General features: G+C 38.5%; 2 protein-coding genes across 5 annotated transcripts in view; one reads left to right on the top strand and one right to left on the bottom strand.

The window, feature by feature from the left end:
- NRXN3 (neurexin 3) overlaps positions 1–23,531 on the top strand; it is a 1,617,581-nt gene that overhangs the window by 525,617 nt on the left and 1,068,433 nt on the right. The window lies entirely within an intron of this gene.
- On the bottom strand, positions 22,949–23,289 carry LOC111521603 (40S ribosomal protein S27-like). Its single transcript, XM_023185098.2, has one exon. The coding sequence runs from the start codon at positions 23,269–23,271 to the stop codon at positions 23,020–23,022; it is 252 nt and encodes an 83-aa protein (XP_023040866.1). The 5' UTR covers positions 23,272–23,289; the 3' UTR covers positions 22,949–23,019.

The raw sequence follows: 23,531 nt of genomic DNA, 5'->3' as shown, positions 1-23,531 counted from the left end.
TTTATTGGACTTGGCGCGTTATCTGCAAGAGCAGTTCCAGACAGCTCTTATGTATTGCAGTATCTTTGCTCCCTACATTCCACCTTCAGGGCAGCTCCATCCGTTTTTCTTTCTTATGGTGCCTCAAATGGCCTTACAACAACACTGTGCTATTAAATGTATCATTTTTTCAGAATACACTAATGCTTTTCCCCTCATACCTCTAGGGTTTACTTTGTCACTCTGTCCTTTTATGGTTTATTTCAACATTCTTAGCATAAAGCCTAGAGTGGTGGGATGCAGTATCTTACCTTAGCTGAATTGTGGCCTGGGTCATCAATGTCCTTCGCAAAGAAGTATAGCTGTAGATTCTCCCTGGAGGAAAACCCCATCTAATATTAATTTCATCTCCTTTCATTTTGTTCTTGGTGTACCAGAAAAGCAGCAATGCTGCCTCAGGAAAGAGGGACTTTTCAGCAATTCATTTACCTCCTTAGTTTTGACCTTCCTCAGCTGGATGTAGCAAAAAAAGATATTCTCATTCTGACTTCACCCACACCACAAATAGACATTGAGTACCTAATCCTCTGGACCGGATGTTAGGCACTTGAGGTTCAAAGGGTTGCTGCCCACAGGAGTTACCAACTGGGAAGACTGAGGCAATGCATTAAAAAGCTCACACTCTGCCTCATGTAATCAAGGCCCATCTGGTGGTATTTCCAGTTGGTGGTAATAGATAGTGATAACAACAAGAATAATAATGACAAACATGAAGTCAGCTCTGCGTACCAGCCTCTAACTAGGTGCCTTATATACAATGTATCTTTTGATATGTCCAACAATACTAGAAGGTACTACCCTGTATGATATTTTTACAGATGAGGATGTTGGGGCTTGATGAAGTTAAATAACTTACTCAGATATAACCACTGTAAGCAGAGGAATAAGTATTTTGGTTACATAAATATATCACTGAGTTCTGTCACTCAGTCTTTTCTTGTGACTTTTCCTCATTTGTGTCACACATCACTCATCAGTCTTGGCATATAATTTTTCCTCTAGAGATTCTAAAATTGGCCTCATATTACTTCTTAGCCCTGACTCTAAGCAGCCATGATTTCTTGATCAGGGTTGGCATAGAAGATAAATCCTATTTTCCATTCAACAAATACATGTTTGTTGAAAGAAAAGAGGAAAAAAATTCCTGGCTGAGGTGTTTAAGGAAAAACTTCACAGAAGGAGTAGAAATTTGTCTCAGCCTTGGAAGAAAGGTGTAGGGCCTGGTAAGCAAAGTTTATTTTGATAATAGCTTGATTATTGAGTTTTTAACTTTCCATCAGCTTTTGACTATAGCCACCATCAATCCATTTAAAGCCACAGCATTTCTAGATGATACATACTATTAGTATGCCCACTTTACAGATGAGAAACAGAGAGTTAAGTAGCTTGTGCAAAATCACATAGTCTACATAGTCTGTTCAAGGCAAAGCCAGGATCCAGAGCCTTCAGGCTTTTTTTTTTTTTTTTTTTTTAGTACTCTTGTTGCCCTGGCTAGAGTGCAAGGGCACAATCTTGGTTCACTGCAACCTCGGCCTCCCAGGTTCTAGTGATTCTCCTGCCTCAGCCTCCCAAGTAGCTGCGACTAGGCGCCCATCACCACGCCTGGCTAATTTTGTATTTTTAGTAGAGATGGGGTTTCTCCATGTGAGTCAGGCTGGTCTCGAACTCCTGACTTCAGGTTATCTGCCTGCCTCGGTCTCCCGAAGTGCTGGGATTACAGGTGTGAGCCACTGAACCCCACCTGAGCCTGCAGTCTTAATACACCATACTGTTTTAAGAGGGCAAAGATGTCTGTTTACTGATGTATTCTAAGGGTCTGGAACACAGTAGGTGCTTTATATATAGCGAATGACTAAAAATTCCCTCTTTCTTTGGTAAAAGAGGAAAGGTATTCTAGATACGGAAAATAGCAAAAGCAATGACAAAGAAATACCAATGATTTGTTAGTGATAAATGGATTTTTATACAGCAAGAATTGGACATACATTTGGCAAGGCGGATTGGAGCCAGCCTAAAGAGTTTAGACTTTTTGTTTTGCTCTCATCAGAAATCATCACTCCCTTCCTGTCCAGGTTTGCATAAACCATGGATGCTCTGTTTTATGGTCCCATATAATGAAGATTATGTGTAATTACTTCATAGTGGATTGCACTCCAGCAAAATTAACTGTCCACATTTCTTCTCATGAGCCCTTTGCATTAATAAATGATGCATTTGAGGAGGCAAAAATGGTTGGGATTTTCTGTGGGGGAATTCCTCATGAGGAGATAGGAGGACTCATTGAAAAGAGTTGGAAAATACCTGGTTCTAACAAGATCTTGAATTATTGATGTCTGTTTGACTTTTCAAAGTAGTAATTATCAAACACAGTAGTATAGATCACTGTAGTGACATATTTGGAATTTTCTAAGCAACTCATGTTTCATATAAATTGAGGTATTTCAATGTGTTTCATTATATTAGCACCATAAAATGCCATATCTAGAACTGGGGAAAGGAAATTATTCATAAAAAACTATCTTCATGGAGAATTCAGCTAGAGGAAAAGACGGAAATGAATCAAAATTCCCTGCAATCACTCTTTTCCACCCACCATTCACAATGTGTATTTCTTCTTGAGACCTCAATATCCTGAAAGAAAATCCTTTTTCTTTCTGAAAATGGAATTAATCCAGGTAATATTTTGACTGTTGTTACTGATAAAGTCAAGAGCAATGATTTCTGGGCTACCAGTGGGCTGAGAGTGTGAAAGTCAAAACCTGTTAGAAACCAGGGGAATTGCCCATGAAATAGGATGGCTTTGTGAATGCATAGGTGACTCTGATTTCCAGAGGGGATTTTGCAGTAAATCAATCTCTTCAAAGATATTTAGCTTGTTGAACTCAATGATATTTTCATTCATAATGCTTTTGTTTCTCATCTCAAGCAGGAAAGACAGTATCAGTTCTGCACAAAACTGAGCTTGAAGTTTTACTTGATTGTATTTTCCCATCTATAAACTCTTATCAGGGTGCTAAAGCTGGGAATAAAACCTAGCAGTTTGAAAAAATGTAATCATTTTGTTAATGCAAGAGCCTGTGGCTTGTGGTAAAGTACACATTGGGGCCTCATTTGAAGAATTAACAAGGATTAAGGAAGAGCTGCTTTTCATGAGTGCTTCTCTCAGGAATATCTGTACGTAAACATATTAGAAATGAGGGCTAGTGAGCACTTTTTGGACAGCATTTGATGTAAGCCCTGGGAGAGAGATGAAAAATAACAACCTGATGGTATTTAGAGTTTATTCATACATTTTTGTATATATTATCTCATTGGAATTCTCATAATAGTTTCTATCAAGCAGGGTGTTATTATCCTCATTTTAGAGATAGGGAAATTGAGGCTCAGATGGATTCATTTACTCACCTCGGGTCCTGCAGAGGAAAAGTGAAAGCAAGTGTTTTTTTTTTTTTTTAATTATACTTTAAGTTCTAGGGTACATGTGCATAACGTGCAGGTTTGTTACATATGTATACATGTGCCATGTTGGTGTGCTGCACCCATCAACTCGTCAGCACCCATCAATTCATCATTTATATCAGGTATAACTCCCCAATGCAATCCCTCCCCCCTCCCCCCTCCCCATGATGGGCCCCAGTGTGTGATGTTCCCCTTCCCGAGTCCAAGTGAGCTCATTGTTCAGTTCCCACCTATGAGTGAGAACTTGCGGTGTTTGGTTTTCTCTTCTTGTGATAGTTTGCTAAGAATGATGGTTTCCAGCTGCATCCATGTCCCTACAAAGGACGCAAACTCATCCTTTTTTTATGGCTGCATAGTATTCCATGGTGTATATGTGCCACATTTTCTTAATCCAGTCTGTCACTGATGGACATTTGGGTTGATTCCAAGTCTTTGCTATTGTGAATAATGCCGCAATAAACATACGTGTGCATGTGTCTTTGTAGTAGAAAGCAAGTGTTTAAACGTTTAAACTCAGATCTCTTACTCCAAAGACCATTCTCTATCGTTAAACTATTGATTAGTAGTTATTCACAAAGGTCTGTTTTGTCTCTTACAAATGTGTCATTGTGTATGCATGACTGAACCTGTCTTCTTAGGAAGTCATGATGTATTGGTGGTTCCTGATTTCCCTTTTAGCACATAACATCTTTCTGACCCTGCCACCTAACACAAAGTGTACTGCTATTCACTCATTCTGTTCTTGCATTTTGTAGATTCAAAAAGCATTCATTTTCATACCTACCATGGGAGACGGAGTTAGGTAAGCGAACGGACGAGCGTAGACTTGAATAGCAGCTCTTTTTCTTACCAGCGGGGACTTTGCCTCTCAGAAAGCTACACAATCTCTTTGAGTCTCAGTTTCCTCACTCGTAATATGAAACTGAGAGTAGTACTGACTATATATTTTTGTAAGAATAATGTCTGCCAGCCCCTAGCCCATTGGAAGTGTCAACCCATGGGGATGAGTTAAAAAGAGAAGGGTAAGACAGTCTCCATCATGAATAAATACTTAGTCTAAAGGGCAGGGGAAGAAGAAAAGTAATTGCAATCAGTGCAGTTTCCTCAGTTGAATAATTAATGTAATAATACTCTTTACCCAAAAAGATTGCTATGAGGATAAAATGGGATAATGCATGGAGAACACTTAGAATTGTGCCTGGCACATAGTAACTGCTCAATAAATTTTAGCTCTAATAATCGTAATTAGTAAGTGCTCCATCAGAAGCTTGCACTGGTACTATGGTTGCTCTGAGGCAAAAGCTTCAATCATTGGGCTAAGTCAGAGAAGTCATCACAATAACAGTGCCATTTGAGCTGAGTCTTGAGGCAGGTGGAGGAGCCTTCCATGCTGTCCAGAGTTCTTCACCCTGATGGCTAATTTCATAAATAAGCTTAAGTGCAATGTGTAGAAAAATTAGAGTGAAAGTTGGCAATGGCAGGAGTGCTGGTATGTGTTGGAGTAAGGGTGGCAGGGACTATAATATCACTGCCAACAAATGGCAAATTTTATAGAAATAAAGATATCCTGCAAAGTGCGGATTCAAGACAATACTGTCCCCTTTGCTACTGATCCACTGCATTAATCACATCCTTTATTACAAGCGTCAACACATGATTGGGAGCAAAATTCTTTGAGGCTTAATCGTAAAGGAAGGAAGGGATAATGGCACAGATGCTGACTTCCATTCAAATCGTGTCTTACCACTAAGTAGCTGGGTGATCTTGGAGTAATTGCACTGCCTTTCTGAGGTTTCATTCCCCAGATTTTCAAAGGAAGTGACAATTATATACCTTGTAATGTTGTAAGCATTTGAGATAATAGGCATACAGTGTGTGGTGTTTTGGTAGATTCTCAGAAAAATTAAAATACTGTACATAATTCTAAATTATTCTAATGTATATTTATAAATTATAATATATTTACAATTATAGCCAAATACCAAGCACTGTGTTAAGAGCTTTAAAGGCACTATCTCCTGTAATGATGACATGATTAATAATGACACACGATGGTGATATGATTAGCAGAAAGATGCCAGCAGGCCCAGATGGAGGATATCAAGTTCCTTTAATGACAAGGATGCAGAAACATACAGAGATTGTATAGTACATAGTTTTAAAGCAGCATGAACCTAGAGAGAGGTGCAGCTTTCCAGATCTCCCAGTGTTTCTTGGGGACACACAGCTGGGGATAATACCACCTACCTAGAGGAAGGATTCTATTGGGTGCTAGAAGCTCCCTTTGCTGTCACAAGGATGATTTAATTCCTTGGCATTTCTTCCTTCACATATGACTGTTCTGGGGATCTGTTGCAACCTAGAGTTGCAAGTAATGAATGCTAAGACGGCCTACAACATTTCTGATAGTTGACTGTGACACTAGGTGATGAGCATGTCAGTTCTCCAGGATCATTCCTTGTGAGAACTGGTTATAGGTCTGTCTAATGTTCCCCACTACAGAGGGCTCAGTAACTTACCAAGATCACACAGCCAGTACATAGAAACCTTAGGATCTAAACATGGTCTAAGTGTTCCTAATGACCATGCCATATCCAGTTAAGATTTGAATTGTGCATACAATTTGCAAATTAGTTAAGAGTAGAGGGAGGAAAGCCAAACATCAACTTCCAAAGCAGCAGAAGTTAGATATTCTATAATAAAGTTATTGGTTGCATGCTGCTGGCAGAAGTAATGACCAAAGGAGTTAGAGAAGACAGATGACCAAGGGCTGGAATAGCTGTTGAGGAGGAAGAATATTCCTGGCATGCAAATGATTCATTGCAGGAGGACTTACCACATCTGATATACCACGAGGCTTCCTTGCTTTCCAGCTGAAATACAACCACAACTTCCCCCTCACTTTCCTTTCCCATTAAGCTGCCCACCTATCACACTCCAAAACAACATGTGGGAAACATACCTTAAAAAGCTTTTTAACTTTTCTTAATTCTCCCCTCACCACCTCTTCTGGCTCCATAGAGAATAACAATTGCTAAGCTTAAAACATGTTATAGAAATGTTAAGAATTCTTTTCTCACTTTGCCAAAGTGACTACTGGCTTGGAAGAAGGAAATAAGTGGTGAAAAGCAGAGAGGAAATGCATGGTCATTTCCTGAATGTAAAAAACACCTAGGGTTGGGATAATATGAAAAAGAGGCAGTGATTAGATCAGTCTTCCAAGAGTTTTCAAGTGGAGTGCACCATTAGACCTTGCTCAGTTAGCCACCATCCAAGGCTCCCTGATCAGTCTATTTGGCTAAGCGACAACTGTGCCAACCACCCCAGCCTCACTCAAGGACTGAGGAATCAATATCTGGGGGCATACTTGCAAACAATTCATAAATCTTGTGTAAAGGGATTTAGACAAGATTTGCTTTGCTAGTGAAGGGAGTGGGTAGAAGAATTATTTGACCTGCAGCTGGGCAGGTTAACTAGAGAGAGGAAGCTAAATGTATGCTATGGTCACCTCTGTAGAGGAAGAGAGCATAGAAAATTTTACCTTTTCCTGGATTACCCTCCCTTCTTGTTTGCCTGGTGTACTTTTAATTATTCTTGAAGACCCAAATAATTGCTTCTCTTGGAAGCTACCTTTCGCAGGCAGACTTCATAGCTTCCATATTTGTTCTTGAATAAACTCCTTAGGTTACAAGGATTTCCTCACAAGTCTGTTTCTCCTACTAGAGTCGCTGTGATTGTGATGGTGAACAGTGACTTCTCATCTTTGTATTGCTGCTGTCTAGTAGAGTGAATTTACTGGTTAAAGCATTTTCATTAAATGTTTGTTAAGTGAATAAATGTTGAAAGATATATGTATTCTCACCTTCCCCCATCCATTGCTTCTTTGGCTAAGGCCACCTGGGTTTTCTCTGTTTTGGTCTCCATATCTATAGACTGCATAGACCTCTCACACAAATTTGCATTGCTAGTTGAGGTGTTCTTTGAGCTTCTCAGTGGTTATCACAAAAAGGACTTTAACAGTTTGTGACTGTGACCTGGAATCCTTCAGCAGACTGAAATACCTTCAGCTGAGGGAGACAGTATTTATGCAGAAGCCCAGCACGTAGCCCATCAAGCAGTCTGAGGTTTCAGTTGGTACCAGAGATAACTCCAGTGAGAGAATTCAGCCTAAGCTTTTAGACATTCTTCCCCAGCTAAAGATGACATCTTAATATAAAGGTTTTATAATCATGGATGGTCCTTTGTGGACATCTATTGCTATGGAAACTCTAGTTCTCTTTACCTTGAGTAGCTTCTTAAAAAGAAAAATAAAGAGAAAAACTAGCAGTGGGAAGGGAGAAAGGGTATCAGGTTGTATAAGCAAAGTGATTTCTCTGGTTTATGCTTCTATAAACTTGTTTATAACCATAAACCTCTGGTAACAGGGCATTTGCAAAAGGAAAATATTTATAAAAGTCTACCTTGCCAATTACATTGCAAAAAATAAATTGGCTTTAGGGTCCTTAAAAAAATTCATATATGTTTTCCCTCTCCACTGCCACTCCCACATCATAATTTGCAGTTGAGGTCTATGTTTGAAGGATAAGAGTTTCCACAAGTTGATTGTGGATATCTGAAATCAAATTTGATTACATGTGATGGATCAATTTCTTGAACTCCCATATTTCTTTCATTGCCTTCTTCGGATTCCATACCTTACCTTTGTGGAACCTGAAATATAGAGAAATGATAACATGACTCAGAGCCAGCCCTGCAATCAAGGGGGAGTCATCGAACCCAAATTGGTGAGTTCAGGTCAGCAGCATATAGTGTCTTGGAAAGAACATGGACTTTGCAGTCAGATAGTCCTACTTGAAGCCCAGACTGTTATTAATTATCATTTTGGGCAGAGTTCTTGAACTCTCTCTCACTCTCCTGATCTTTTAAAATGGGGTTTGAAATTCATCATGGAGCTAGCATGATGATTAAGGAAAATTTATCTGGATATCAAGGTCCTCAACACTCAGATTACACTTGCCCTCCAACAGAATTTCCCAGTAATTCCCTATTCTAGTTTTCTTTTGCTGCATAACAAATTACTAGGGACTTAGCTGCTTAAAACAACACACAGTGATTACCTCACCATTTCTGTAGGTCCTAGGTCCCTGTAGTTGGGTTCTTTGCTTTAAAACTGCACAAAGATGCAATCAAGCACAGGGTTGTGATCTCATCTGAGACTTGGGATCTTGTTCCAAGCTCACATGGTTGGCAGGATTTAATTCCTTGAAGTTGTAGGACTGAGGCCCTTAGCTCCTAGAAGCTGCACAGTTCCTTGACATGTGGCCTTTCCGTGGTGTTTCATAATATAGCAGCTTCTTCAAAGTTAGTGGTTAAGGCAGTAAAGAAATACATTTGCATTCATATTTATTAATGTAATCACAGGAATAACATCCTATCACCTTTGCCCTATTGTATTGGTTAAAAGCAAGTCACAGGATTCCCACCCATCCTCAAGGGAAGGGAATCACATGAAAGTGTGACTATCAAGAGGTGAAGAGGACCATGTCCCCCTAGGGTCTATCTACTACATTGTCAAAGTACAATAACCCTGGCACGTGTCACAGAGTGCCCTCCTGTCGGTGTTGGTTAATCATTGTTTCAGTGAAGTTAGATTCCTCTTTCCAAAGCAGTCAGTTGTGAAATGCTTGGGTAACTATGAGCTGTTTCCCCATCCCTCACTGGTGTAGACAAAAAGAACTGATAGAGGGCTTTTATTTCCTGTGGGTTCACACTTAGTCTCAGAATGCTTTAAAAGCCAACACACTAGACAGAAGCTAACATTTGGTCAGTATTAGAAAGTGTTATAAAACCTATTGGTCATTCTTGAACTATATTATATCCTGGTGGGCTAGAAGCATGGGTTTGTCTAGCACCATTTTAAGCTTAGTGGAGAGAACTCATCTCAGCCCTGTCCCTGGGGCCCTTGATGTACAGGTGTCTTTAGTAAGGACAATGACAATTCGTGTGGAATTTGTTAGTAGAAATTCCCACATATAAAATTTGTCATTCACTCTATTTCCTAACAGCAAAAAAATCAAATACATTAAAACCAATTAGATGGCAACACAATTGAAAACAAATATGTTTACAAAAAAAAAAAAAATGTACAGACAGGTAACTAGGGAAATTGTTAACACAACAAAGAGAGACTGCGTGAGTCTGAGTCTCTTGGGAAGGATAAATATATTTGTAAATAAATTTCTTTCTCTGTCAATGTTTACTTTCCTTTGTGTTCCTCTCCATGTGCTGAGAATTTCTTCTCATGCCTTCATGATTCTGTGAGTGAATTACTAGAAATGCTCATTCTTTTCTCATTAGTATCATTTTCATAAAAGAACACCTTATGCCTGTTCTTGGGCTCAATTTAAGTTAGAGAAAAACAAAATTCATGCACATGGAAAAGTTCTTATGAGATAGAAGAGACATACTATTGATCTAAGTCTTATTTGTTTTAATAGGGGTCCTTAGTCATGAATTATCAGTAAAAATCATTTTACAGTAAGTGCAATTTTGGCAAGACCTTGCTTTTCTAGTTGCATAAGGAATCACTACATGATAAGAAACAACAAGAAAAGTTTACTGGCAGAAATAGAGAAAAGATATATACATCTATTTTATCTACGTAAACGTAAGTAGATAAAAATATATGTAAATAGGCTGGGCGCGGTGGCTCAAGCCTGTAATCCCAGCACTTTGGGAGGCCGAGACGGGCGAATCACGAGGTCAGGAGATCGAGACCATCCTGGCTAACATGGTGAAACCCCGTCTCTACTAAAAAACACTACAAAAAACTAGCTGGGCGAGGTGGCGGGCACCTGTAGTCCCAGCTACTTGGGAGGCTGAGGCAGAAGAATGGCGTAAACCCAGGAGGCGGAGCTTGCAGTGAGCTGAGATCCGGCCACTGCACTCCAGCCTGGGCGACAGAGCGTGACTCCATCTCAAAAAAAAAAAAAAAAAAAAAAAAAAAAAAAAAATGTGTAAATAGTTCCTTATGTCGGGAAACTGTGTCTGAATAGCTTTCTATCCCTAAAGGCCTGGCACAGTGCTAAGTACATAGTACACAGTAAGCATGTGGTAAATGTTTACATATTTCAGGGATAGAGTTTGGACACTAAAATGCCAATATTTGTTTGGCTATAGCGATGTAATCCAGGAAAATAGAAATTAGTTTCCATGCTCTCTCTGGAACTTCCATACCAGTCTCCCAGCACTTTCATCTATTCACCAATCTAGAAGCTCTCCAGATCGCATGATTTAAGGTTTTTAAGGAGGATCCATTACAAAGGCATGATTAATTAAATCATTGTCCACTGGTAATTGACTCAATCTCTTCCAGCTCCATCTCCATCTCTGGAAGTCTTTGCGGGGGAGGCAGTTACAGTTCCAACCCTCTAATCACATGGTTGGTTTCTTTGGCAGCCAGTCCCCATCCTGAAGCTATCTAGGGTCCACTAAGAGTCACCTTATTAGGATAAACTCAGATTATGGTTGAAAAGGGCTACTTATGAATAACAAAAGACACTATCCTCCTCCCTGTCACTTAGGAAATTTCAAAGGTTTTGAAGATCTTGTGATAGAAACCAGGGACAAAGACCAAATACATATTTCTTATTATATCACAATATCACAGGCTGTCTCTGTATCCAAATTTCCCCCTTCCTGTAAGGAAATTAAATTAGGGCCAACCCTCATCCAGTATGACCTTGTCTTAACTTGATTATACCTGGAAACATCCTATTTCCAAGTAAGGTCACATTTATAGGTACTGGTACTAGGACTTAAACATATCTTTTTGAAAGACACAGTTCAACCCACAACAGTAACTAACTGGCTCCCTTTCTCCTGAGCTACCCTGTGATAGAGGCACAGCAATTTTCTCCAAGGACATAGCACTTCAAAGATAGAGCCTATAATCAAACATCCTAGCTGCTCTTTAGGAGACCAGCCCAGGCCTAGCCTGCTCAATTTAGTATATAGTTCATTTCTACGAATAATACTGAATCCAGAGCAAGACTCTGACAAGGATCCAGGAAGCAGTGACACACCTAATCATGCTGTAAGGCAGAATAGAAGAGATATAACAGAGATGAAATGTGTAATCTAGAAAAGGACATACTGATTATGCTGAGGAGGTAGGCATGGGAGGCAGGAGCCATTTGAGAAGCAGAAGCAGCATGAGCAAATGCATATGGACAAGAAACTTCCATCTATTAAGTGACTGGTTCCACCTGGCTGAAGTATAAGGTATGTTCGGAGGGACAGGGATGCTGGGATGTGGCAATATAGGTTTTTGCCTGTAAGTCTTCAATGTCTGAGAAAAAAACGAAACAGGCCACATGGGATGTTCTTGTCTATTTTTGCTGTTAGGTGATAAATAGGCAGGATATATCTAGTTATGTGTGTGTGTGTGTTACCAAGGGATCTGTATCTATACAGATTTAGTGACAACATTTATTAACACAATGGGGTGATAGGCTTTGGCATCAGGATGTTGTAATAGTTGTAATTTGGCTTGTATCAATATCCCTATTTTTGCAGATGAGTAAACTATGGCTTTGAACAATAAAGACCTCACCCAGGGTCACCCAGCCCTGGTAAATGTTGAGTTTAGGAACTGAACCCAGGTCTGGTTGGTTCCAGAGCACACATTGGTGCTTTCTGTGCCAAGGCCTTTAGGTGACTTCTGAGGGAAATCAGCTCCTTGGTGCTGAGGGCTTAGCCATGATTCCTTTTAGAGTGAGTTCTCCATGTCTTCCTGGGCCGGGTGCCTGTGCTCAGGGGGATTTTCAAAGTTAATAGTGTCCACTGGAGGGAAATATATCTTGGAGCAAAGATGTGCAAGGATGGTCCCAGATTCTGCATTCCTATTTATGAAAACTGGCAGATTTGCTGACTGGGAACATAGTGGCCAAAGGACTGAATAGATATGAGCATTTGAGAGTAAAATGTGTTTTGGAAAGCTTTAAATTCTTATTTTTGAAATAAGATAATAAGTGTCCAAATCAAATGGGAAATTAGTGACCAGGTTAAAAAAATAAATTGAGGTCTTCTAACTCCAAGTTTAGTGTATTTTCTATTTTGTTAAAAAAGTAAAAGGAAATTGCAAAGAAGATACTTGCAGAGGAGGAACAAAGTAAGTAACGCAAGGACATGATGGATACAGAGGGATTAATTGGGGAAGGAATGTCTGTTAAGTGTACAGATTTGGGGATTGGTGGGGGTGGGGCGTGCAGCTAAAAGGAGCTGTCCTAAATCCTGGCAAAGGCCCTCCACTTTAATAAGCATTGTAACTTTCTCTTTCATTGCTGGATGTAACACGGATAAAAGGAAAGCAGCAATCAGAACAATGCAGTTTCCCAGAGGGCCCTTTAGCAGAAATCTCCTGTGGTTCCATGCTGTTGTTAATGTTTCCCTCATTCTAGTCTCCTGGGCTTCCTAAATGCTTTGGACCACTTAAGCAAGGCCACGCTGCTAATTGTGCAGAACACCTTCGGAGGTGGCACTGTGCAGCAAGACGAGGCAACTCAGGCTCTAATGGGCCTTGATTGTGGTCTCCGGAGCGAAAACCACCTCTTGAAAGCTGCTGGGAGACAGCTATTGGGAGGTCTGGTAGGAAGATTTAGTGCCGCTCTTTGAAGGATCAATGCCTAAGCTCTTTAGAACCTCCTGACACCTCAGATGGATTCTAGGTGGTTCCCCAGTGGTCACAATCTCACTATCATCCACGTAGATTTATCTATCTCTTAGTAGGGCCTATCCCTGTATTATAAGGGCCTCAAAGCCTAATTACGGGGGTAAAACAAGCACACATAAAGCAATGAATGAGTATTAACTGCTGGGTTGTATATTTCTGATGGCCTCTTCAAGGTGCAGAGAAAGAAGATCTCCTCCAAGGGAGTTAAATGGCCAGAACTGGGGAGGTAAATATTAGAATCTGAAGAAACTAAGCATGCTTTAGAGAGACAGATGATTAGCATCAGAATGAATTCCTGGCAGTGTGGAACAACCTGCAGACAGGGAATAAGAATGTACACAGATTGACCTGAGTAGAGTAGAAAATGCGTGTTTCTTTTTATTATAACAAGGAAGAAGTCATTTGTTTTTAGTTTGTCTGTAACACCCACTCGTTCTTACCAATTTCCCTTATTTGCAAAGAGATAGCAGTTCCCAGGCCTTTAGAGAGGAACAGTATCTACCTGTAATTTATTGGTATTTTATTTTCATTCTATAGATTGAGTATTCCTTATCTAAATGCTTGGGACCAGAAGTGTTTCAGATTTTGGATTTTTTTGGATTTGGGGATATTTACAGGTACATAATAAAATACCTTGGGGATGGACCCAAGTCTAAACATGAAATTCATTACGTTTCATATATACCTTATATATATAGCTGGAAGGTAATTTTATACAGTATTTTAATTCTGAATACCTGTCACATGAGGTCAGGTATGAAATTTTCCACTTGTGGCATCATGTCGGTGCTCAAAAAGTTTTGAATTTTGAAGCACTTTGGACTTCAGAGTTTCAAATTAAGGATACTCAACCTGTATTTATTTTTACAGTCAACTTCTATAGGCAAGTGATACTGGTTTCAATGAAAATATATGTAAGCAAAAAGAAGTGAAGCAGTTTAAGGAAAAAGATGAAATAATAATTCAGGCAGTATATAGATGGGGTAAAAATGTGTGACATTGATGCACCATTGACCAAAGTTTGGGAAAACTGTTTATGACAAAGAGGAGTCATAGTAAAATGTTGATCCTTGTGCTGAAATTTCTCATCCTCCTTGTGCTACTCACCAAAGATACTCCAGAAAAGTGGAAGAACGAGTCAATAAATAAATCAGTCATGACTTTTCCAAAGGGAAAAATCCAACTATCTGCTAATAAGGGTCAAAACTAGGGTAATGACAATGATAAAAAGGAATCAATCCAGGTGACACTTGAGAGTAAGAAATAACAGACAACAGATCAGTGTTAGGTAAATGTTTCTTATGCTTTAATATGCACACAAATCATCTGAGGATTTTATTAAAATGTAGATTCCGATTCACTAGATCTGGGGGAGGGGCTGAGATTCTGCATTTCCAGCAAGCTCCCGTGGAATTCCAGTGCTGCTAGTCAGTGAACCATATGTTGAGCTGCAAAAGTTTTAGATGGTATCAAAGAGGAGAATCGTAGTGAACTCTGAAGTTTTGTGCTACTTTAAAATTTTGTTTAAAATACAATTTTAAATAAGAAATTAAAAAAAAAATCTTCTACCCCTAAACATTCTAACTCAAAGGAAGTTCTTTTCCCTGTAAACGTTAGTAATGTCCTTCAATTCTATAATCTCTTGTTTGATTTCTGTAACTCATTTTTGGTTATGTTTTGTTCTTCTCAGAAGCATAAAGTCCCAACTGGCCCATAATAAACTCTGAGTAGAAGAGCCCTGTGAAATACTGAAAATCATAATTTCATTAACGTGGGTTGTTTGCACTTGAGGACGAAGTTGCCCAATATTACACTGCTTTGCAAACTGGTCAAAGCTGCTTTGCAAACTGAAGTCCTCTAATTTTGGATGCTTTTGTGTGAAGACTTGTTGCTATTCTCATGTCTCTATATCAATAACAAAACCTTTCAACCCTCTGAGTTTCTCCTCTAGCTCCTGGGACTACGTACGGGTGGGAGAGTCTAAGGGTCATCTATTGATATTGAGTGTGGCAGGAGCGAGATTCCTACTCCTCTCCTTTCTTTGCCCTTCTTTTCCAAGGGCATGGAGAAGAGAGCGTGGAGTGTCAGCCAGGCTCCATGGAGCTTCCTACCAGCCAGAACCTGCTAATTCTCATTTTATGGAAGTGCCTGTCGTGTTTGGCCAAATCTCCTACAGAAGGATAAAGGAATCAACGCAGAATTCAGCTCCCACACTCCCCTGCAGTTATAAAACTTACATAGCTTTATTTAATTTTAATTTTTTTTTTTTAAGTTCAGAAGCTTCAGTCGAGAACTGCAAATTGAGTTGCGTTCAATAGTCTTTTCCAGCTCACATGCTGCTGCTAGGTTGCAATTATTGCTTGACACCCTTCCTCAGCATTGACATCTTCGCCAGCCTGAGAAACTAAAACACAATTATTTATTAATTTTAGGTGAGTTTTCTTCAATTTTAATAATTCTTGTACTTTATTTATTTATTTATTTATTTATTTATTTATTTGAGATGGAGTCTCACTCTGTCGCCAGGTTGGAGTACAGTGGCATGATCTCGGCTCACTGCAAACTCCACCTCACGGGTTCAAGCGATTCTCCTGCCTCAGACTCCTGAGGAGCTGGGATTACAGGTGCCTACCACCACATTCAGCTAATTTTTGTATTTTTAGTAGAGATGGGGTTTCACCAGTTGTCCAGGATGGTCTTGATCTCAGGACCTCATGATCCACCCCCCTCGGCCTCCCAAACTGCTGGGATTATAGGTGTGAGCCACTGCGCCTGGCCACTTATTTTCTTACTTGTATGCTTTATACCTGGTATTACGTAGTTCCTGTGATGTTTCCCAAAAATATGGAATTAGCTATGCCAGACACTATAGCCAGAAGACTCAACAGTCACACAGCATTATGATGGTTAAATGCTAGGATTGAATGTTGAATAAATTTTAAAGTAAATTTTAAGTGGCTGCATAATAATTTATTGTCTATTCACTAATAATAAATGCTAAGAATCTAATATCCCAAGATAAATGAGCCCAAGAGTTTATTCAGACTATATTCTGTAATATTCTTTCTGAACAAAGGGAATAATTGGGTAGTTAGAGGGGTACCATGATTCCTTACATGTTGTACAACTTGAATATTGTAAATATATCTTAGATCACATGCTACAAATTTCTGTTTTATCATCACTATTAATAGCTATCAGATATTGAACTCTATTGAGCATCATGTACTTTAGTCAATATTTGAAACCACTCATTGAGGTGGATACTATTATCTCTACTTTATAGTTGAGGAACCTGAGAGTCAAAAATTGATGTTAAGACCAGGTGTGGTGCCTCACTCCTATAAGCCCAACCCTTTTAGAGGCTGAGGCAGGCAGATTGCTTAAGGCCAGGAGTTCAAGACCAGCTTGGGCAACATAGTGAGACCCTTGTCTCTACAAAACATAAAAATACAAAATTAGCTGTGTGTGGTGGTGCACACCTGTAGTCCCAGCTACTTGGGAGGCTGAGACAGAAGGATTGCTTGAGCCCAGGAGTTTGAGGCTACAGGGAGCTATGATCATGCCACTGCATGCTAGCCTGGGTGACAGAGATAAACCTTGTCTCAAAAAAACATAAAAAAATAGAGGTTAAATAACTCATGGTTAATGAGTGACCAAGCTTACATTTTAACTTTTTAATTCTACCATCCAAGTTCTTAACCATTACACTACACCCATTTAATATTATCAGTAGATTTATCTGTATCTATCCTGAATGTATTTATTTTCAGCCTGTATACTTCCTGCATAGTGTGATATATAATCAATATTTTTATTCCATCCCTAATGGGTATAATGCAGTATGCTCAGTTCTGTTGAGAAATGCACAGAAGTAAAAGCCATGGTGCTTGTTTAAGAGCTTTATACAATCTTGTTAGGGGTGTGGTGTCTACATCTATACAAAGTTTAGTTTAGTAGAAGGCTTCAGCATCTATACGAGTTGGTAGGATAAAAGCTATCCCATACTCAGAAAAAAAAATTTGAATTCATATCATGGTTAAGAGCAACTTGTCTAACCTGTGGCTCACAGGGAACATGCGGCCCAGGACGGCTCTGAATGTGGCCCAACACAAATTCATAAACTTCTGAAAACATCAGGTGTTTTTGTTTTTTGTTTATAGCTCATCAGCTATCATTAGTGTTAGTGTGTTTTATGTGTAGCCCAAGACAATTCTTCTTCCGATGTGGCCCAGGGAAGCCGAAAGATTGCACACCCCTGGAACTTTAGAGGAATGAGGTGCCATTGTGGGATAGGGTGGTCTGAAATATTCTGCTAGGTCAGTAAGTATCTCTGATGTGGAGTATAATCACAGGTTGTCATAAAATATTCTCTTTTTACTTTGAAGACATGTTCCTTTCTTTACGTATTTCTCAATTTGTTAAACAAGGCCATGTTTGATATCTGTATTTTAAAATACACTAGTCCCCTTTTATCCAATATTTCACTTTCCTCAATTTCAGTTATCTGAGGTAATTCCTGATGAAACTATTAAATGGAAAATTCCAGAAATAAGCAACTTGTAAGTTTTAAATTGTATCTCCTTCTGAGTAGCAGGTTGAAATCATGTGCCATCCTGCTCTGTCCTGCCCAAGGTATGAATTATTTTTTGTCCAGCATATCTACACCGTGTATGTTACCAGTTCTTAGCTGCTTAGTAGCCATCTTGGTTATCAGGTCAGCTGTTGTGGTATTTCAGTGGTGGTGTTCAAGTAACTTTTATTTTACTTTGACTCCAAGGTTTAAGAGTTGTGATGCTAGCATACTGTTATAATTGCTCTATTTTATTATAAGTTATTGTTGTTAATGTCTTATTGTGCTTAATTTATAAATTAAACTATCATAGGTATGTATGTATAGGGGAACAACAACAACAACAAAAAAAACAGAGTGTATACAGGGTTCAGTGAACCTGCAGAGTTTCTGGCATCTACTGAGGTATTGAAACATATCCCCTGAGGATAAGCAGGGCTACTGTAATTCTATCTGGCCAGTTATTAGATTGTGTTAACCTTTGAGGAGTCACCAAGAACCAATGTTGTATATGATCCAGGAGTCCACTTCAGTCACGCACTCACACTCAGAATGCCAGAATTTGAAAGCCACTGTGTAAAATATAGTGTGGAAATTATTTTATGGAACATAGTTATATGGCATTACATGAACAGTTCTTCAAGCATGTATACATATCATGATATATTATTAAACTGTGCCAATTGCTTGCCCTACCCTTTCCACATTTTAACTCTGATTCATAAACTATTAGTAAATTCAGATTTCTAACTTACTGTTGTGCAATTTCAAAGGATCTGCCCTTTTATCATACTGTTCTGTCTCTGATTAAATACCTTCTTTGTGTAGATCTTTATGTAACATACAGACAGATATAATCCTTCTAAATGGTCTCGTAATTTTGTATAAACCCGAGAGGATAATCGTACTGGGGGATATAGGATTTAGAGAAATTTATTCTGATAACTATGAGAAGAAATTTATAGGTCAGTGTGGCATTATATTAATCCTTTTTCATCTTATTAGACATTTGACTCAGGATATAAAATGTGTGCAGACATGAGATCTGTACATTAGGTAGTTATTTATTTTTCTTTGAATAATTCCTTTCTAAAACAAAATGTTGGCCAGCAGAGGTGGTAAAAATGCTAGATTGTTGGTCTCATTTGCTAGGATTCATGACCTGTTTCATAAAGGACTTTGCTAGGATTCGTGACACACTCCATGAAGAACTTAACTTGATTAGAGACATTAAACTTTGGAACCGAAAGAAATATCTGAGCTTGTTGAGCCCAGAGGTTCTCAAACTTCGGTGTACATCAGAGGCCAACTGGAGGGTGTATTATAATATAGTTTGCTGGGTCCCATCCCAAGAGTTTATGATTCAGTAGGTTGCGGGTGGGGAATGAGAATGCATTTTCACATGTTGTCAGATGATGCTGATGTTGCTGGTCTCAGAGCCCTACTTTGAAAACCACTGGTCTATTGTAAGGCTTTCTTTTTACTTATGAGAAAACTGAGGACATGAGGGAGGCCATTCATGTACATATATTAATCAAATCCTGTTCCTTTCCATCCAAAAGCCCTCATGTGGTATCCTGTTGAAGTTTGAATAAAATCCAAATCCTTATTATCTAGAAGATCTTGTAGGCCTGTTCTCTGCCCATCCTTCCACATCAGAGTCTCCACAGAGCCTTACTTGCCTTCACTGCAGTTATTCAGTGGACACATTCTTATTTCAGCATAAAAAACAACTAATATGGGCTCATGGCACAGAACAAAAGTGAAGGTTTGACTTACAGAGACTTCCAATTCCATTTTTCAATTCCTGCCACTTTCTTGGGGGCTCCAAATACAGCTAACATAAGCCGCATGCTGAGTGGCTTGTCAGTCTATATTCCCATGTGGTGGGTCCATCTTGATTCCTCTATTTTATCTATCAGAGAATTTGATCCTCGTTATAATAGCTATTCATAACGTGTATTCATCAGCCGTGTGCTAGCTACTGTGTCAAGCAGTATTGAGATTTAGATGCTGACTTCTGAGGCTAGAATCTTCATTCTTATAAAATAAACAACACTGCCCCTCTATTATATACTGAAATAATGCTTATGTTTGTCTAAACAACCCTAGCTGGTCAAATAATTGCAACCCCTTCCCCTGGCTGCTGTTTTACTGACCATTTAACAAAAAATTAGTTGGTGCCTTTGGAGGAAGGGAAGGGAGATTTAGGTTGAAGGACTTTTTAAAAATTTTTATTTTTGAGACAGAATCTCGTTCTGTCATCCAGGCTGGAGCGCAGTGGCACCATCTCAGCTCACTGCATCCTTTGCCTCCTGGGTTCAAGTGATCCTCCCACCTTAGCCTTCCAAGTAACTGGAACTATAGGTGCGTGCCACCATGCCCAACTAATTTTTGTATTTTGAGTAGAGACAGGATTTTGCCGCGTTGCACAGGCTAGTCTCAAACTCCTGGCCTCAAGTGATCTGCCTGCCTCAGCCTCCCAAAGCGCCCAGCTGAGGTTGAAGGGATTCTTAAAAAGACATGTGAAGAGAATAAATTGAAGATAAGTATGATTACATTAAAACTAAGCTCAGTGTCATGTTCTCTGACTTGAGGGCTGAAGAATTTGTATGAGTCATTAGAAGAAAGTAATTTGTTGTACTTTATATTCTATGTTTCAGCTATTCTTGAGAATGATTTCTGTTTCTTATGTTCTTAATAATAGAAAAGTCTGACACATGGAGTTTACTTTAAAGGGTTGAGGAATCCCATAGGTTGTGGCCCATGGGGTGATAACAATAGAATTTCCTTTTGTCTGACCTTAAAAAAAGGATATCAGATAAATACTGATTCCTTGGTGCAGTTAATTTTAGGCCAAAATACAATTATTGGTCAGATGCACAAATTATCTCTTTATTTCTTAAGGATTAGAAAAAATTTTAAGGAATCCTACTTTCTTCTTAGATCAGATCTGAAATAGAATGAATTTTATACAAGCTAATTTTTCCAGGGTTTTTGTTTTTCTTCCTAACAAACTATTTTACCAGAAAATATGAATACATTCTGAAACTTTACCATAAAAAATTCTCCCTTCTTCCCTTCTTCCCTTCTTTTTTCTTTTCTTTTTTCTTTCTTTCTCTTTCATTCATTCATTTATTCATTCACCACTTCTTATTTTCTTTCATTCAAGCATTAATGACCTATCCACTCTACACAATTAATCCCACTTACAATGTGCCTGGCATATTTATTTTAAATATTGAAACTCACTAGAACCAAAGTCCAAAGATGGATGCTCTGTAGTGGTGAGTCCACTTGTTACCAGGACCCTGGAAAATGAAATCGACTTGGATAGAAACCAACACAGACCCAATTTAATACCATTAAACCATCTTCTATTCTGAAGTACAACTGTGTGTGTGTTAAATATATGCTTCCAATAGAATTTCTGATGGACATACCAGCAAATTTAATTTGGTATTTTAAAAAATACATCCTAAACAAAAATAGATTTTTCTCAGGAGTGTGAGGATGATACAGCATCAGATAATAAATTTAATATAAGATAATGATATTAAAGATAAAGGAACAAAAGCAAAATCATTTCAAAAAAGGTAGAAATATTTAATACAGTCAGCATATTTATTAAAACTAATCTGAACAAGCTTAGATTGGAGTAGGACATTTTTACCTCAAAAACAGGAAGCTATCAAGTAACTACAGCAAACATCATGTATATTTACGCTAGTAACGAAGCAAGAATGAATACTATCATTGTTTCTATTGATTATTGAAATGAAAAAACTAGCCAATGGAATAAGACAAAACAAAAACAAAAACAGAAAAAACCAGAAGTGAAAAGGTTGGAGAGGAATCTACAGTACTTTTATTTGCACAAAGTCCATAAGGGTTTATTAGAACTAAAAATAATTTCCACAAGTTTGTTTGGTACAAGGTAAACATATAAATGTAATTAGCCTCTCCCTACAATTACAATTACCAATTAAAATGTAGAACTGAAAAAAATTTACATATAATAGTGACAAAAATGTAAGGAAGCTAAGAATAATCAAATAAGAGATTCAAGACCTTTATGGGAAAAATGGCAAAATATTATTGAAGATTATAAAGTCCTGAATAAGCCATCCACATTGACCATATTTATGTATGGGCAGACTCAATAACACGAAGATGCCAATTTTTTCTAAATTCTTCTATAAATCCATACATTTCCACTCAAAACTTCAACAGAATTGTTCATGGAATTTGACAAGCTAACTCTATAACTCATATATGATCAAGGGGCCAAAAGTAGCCATGACAACTCTGGGGGGTGGGGAAAAACCCAAGAGAAAAGACTTGCCCAACTAGACATCAAGGCATGTTTTATCCCCAAATTAATTAAGACAGTGGGACATAGATACAAAAGAGACACACCAGCCTGTGGGACACCATAGAGCTGAGTAACTGTTCCTTGCAGTATGGAAAATTGATCCCTGACCAGGCAGACATTGAAAATCATTAGTTAATAGACAAACTAGTCAACCCATGGTGCTGGAATAATTTCTTAGCTATATGGGAAAAAATGAAATTAGACTTCATTTTATATCATACATGAAAATACATTAAGGATATATAAAAATGTAAATTTAAATACAAAACTTTAAAATTTTTATAAGAAAATAATGGTGATTAGCTTTATGACCTATGTATGGGAACGATTTCTTAAAAGAGGGGTAAAAAGCATAGATCATTTAAAAAATTGGTGCATTTGATTACAATTAATTTTAAAACTTATGTTCCAGGAAAGATATGATAAATTAAAAGACGAGCTACAGACTTGGAGAAAACATTGGCAATGCACCCAATACACAAAGGATTGGTATTCTAAATTGTATAATGACCCCCTACACGTGAACAAAAGAAAGACAAATAACCCGATGAAAAATGAACGAAGGATATGAATAAACAAATGACAGATGCCAAAACCGAAATGGATAGTTAACATATAACACATAAAAGCATGTATAGCCACACTAGAACCCTGAGAATACAAATTCAAACAGCACTGAGATACTACTTCAAACCACCAGACTAGCAAAAATGTACAATTCTGACAATATTAGGTGTTGACAGGGAGGAGAATTGAGAGCTCTCATATCTTTTTTTTTTTTTTTTTATCCAAAATGTGTTTATTGAGATGGTTTCCCACTCATCTTGATCCAGAGTGCCTTTAGTGCTGCTTCCTCCTAAAGGAACATCCTTCTGTAAGCCTTGATTTTCCTCCTGTAGGCTGGCAGAGGACAGTGGAGCAGCCAACACACAAAACTACCATTTGTGCATGGCTAAAGACTGTGCTGATTTTATAGCATCCTGGGCATTCCACATCCATGAAGTAGGAATTGGGGCTCTGCACCAGGCGTTTCTTCTTGCGTTTCCTCTTCTCTTCTGGGGAGGGATGAAGGAGATCCTTTGCGAGAGGCATGTTCTCGTGTGGGTAGGTCGTCACCGCCGGAAAGGCTCTCATATCTTAAAAGAGTGGGAATGTGAATTGAGGCAGCCACTTTGAAATATAATTTAGCATTGAAGCTACACATGACATTTGGCCTCACAATTGCATATTTAGGTAAACGCTTAAGGAAAACTCTCAAGCGATTCACATTGAGTTAGTTAGTAGAATATAAACTGCTTGTTATGCGAAAAAAAATCTAAATCAGAAGAGTGCATCAAGAAATTGTCAGATCT

The sequence above is a fragment of the Piliocolobus tephrosceles genome, chromosome 6, assembly GCF_002776525.5.
Source record: "Piliocolobus tephrosceles isolate RC106 chromosome 6, ASM277652v3, whole genome shotgun sequence".
Taxonomy (NCBI): Eukaryota; Metazoa; Chordata; class Mammalia; order Primates; family Cercopithecidae; genus Piliocolobus; species Piliocolobus tephrosceles.
The sequence above is the reverse complement of the archived record's forward strand: the minus strand, read 5'-3'. Positions and strand labels throughout refer to the sequence as shown.

Bases quoted from the DNA above. Each gene is read 5' to 3' on its own strand.
- LOC111521603 (XM_023185098.2), bottom strand. From the start codon at position 23,271: ATGCCTCTCGCAAAGGATCTCCTTCATCCCTCCCCAGAAGAGAAGAGG.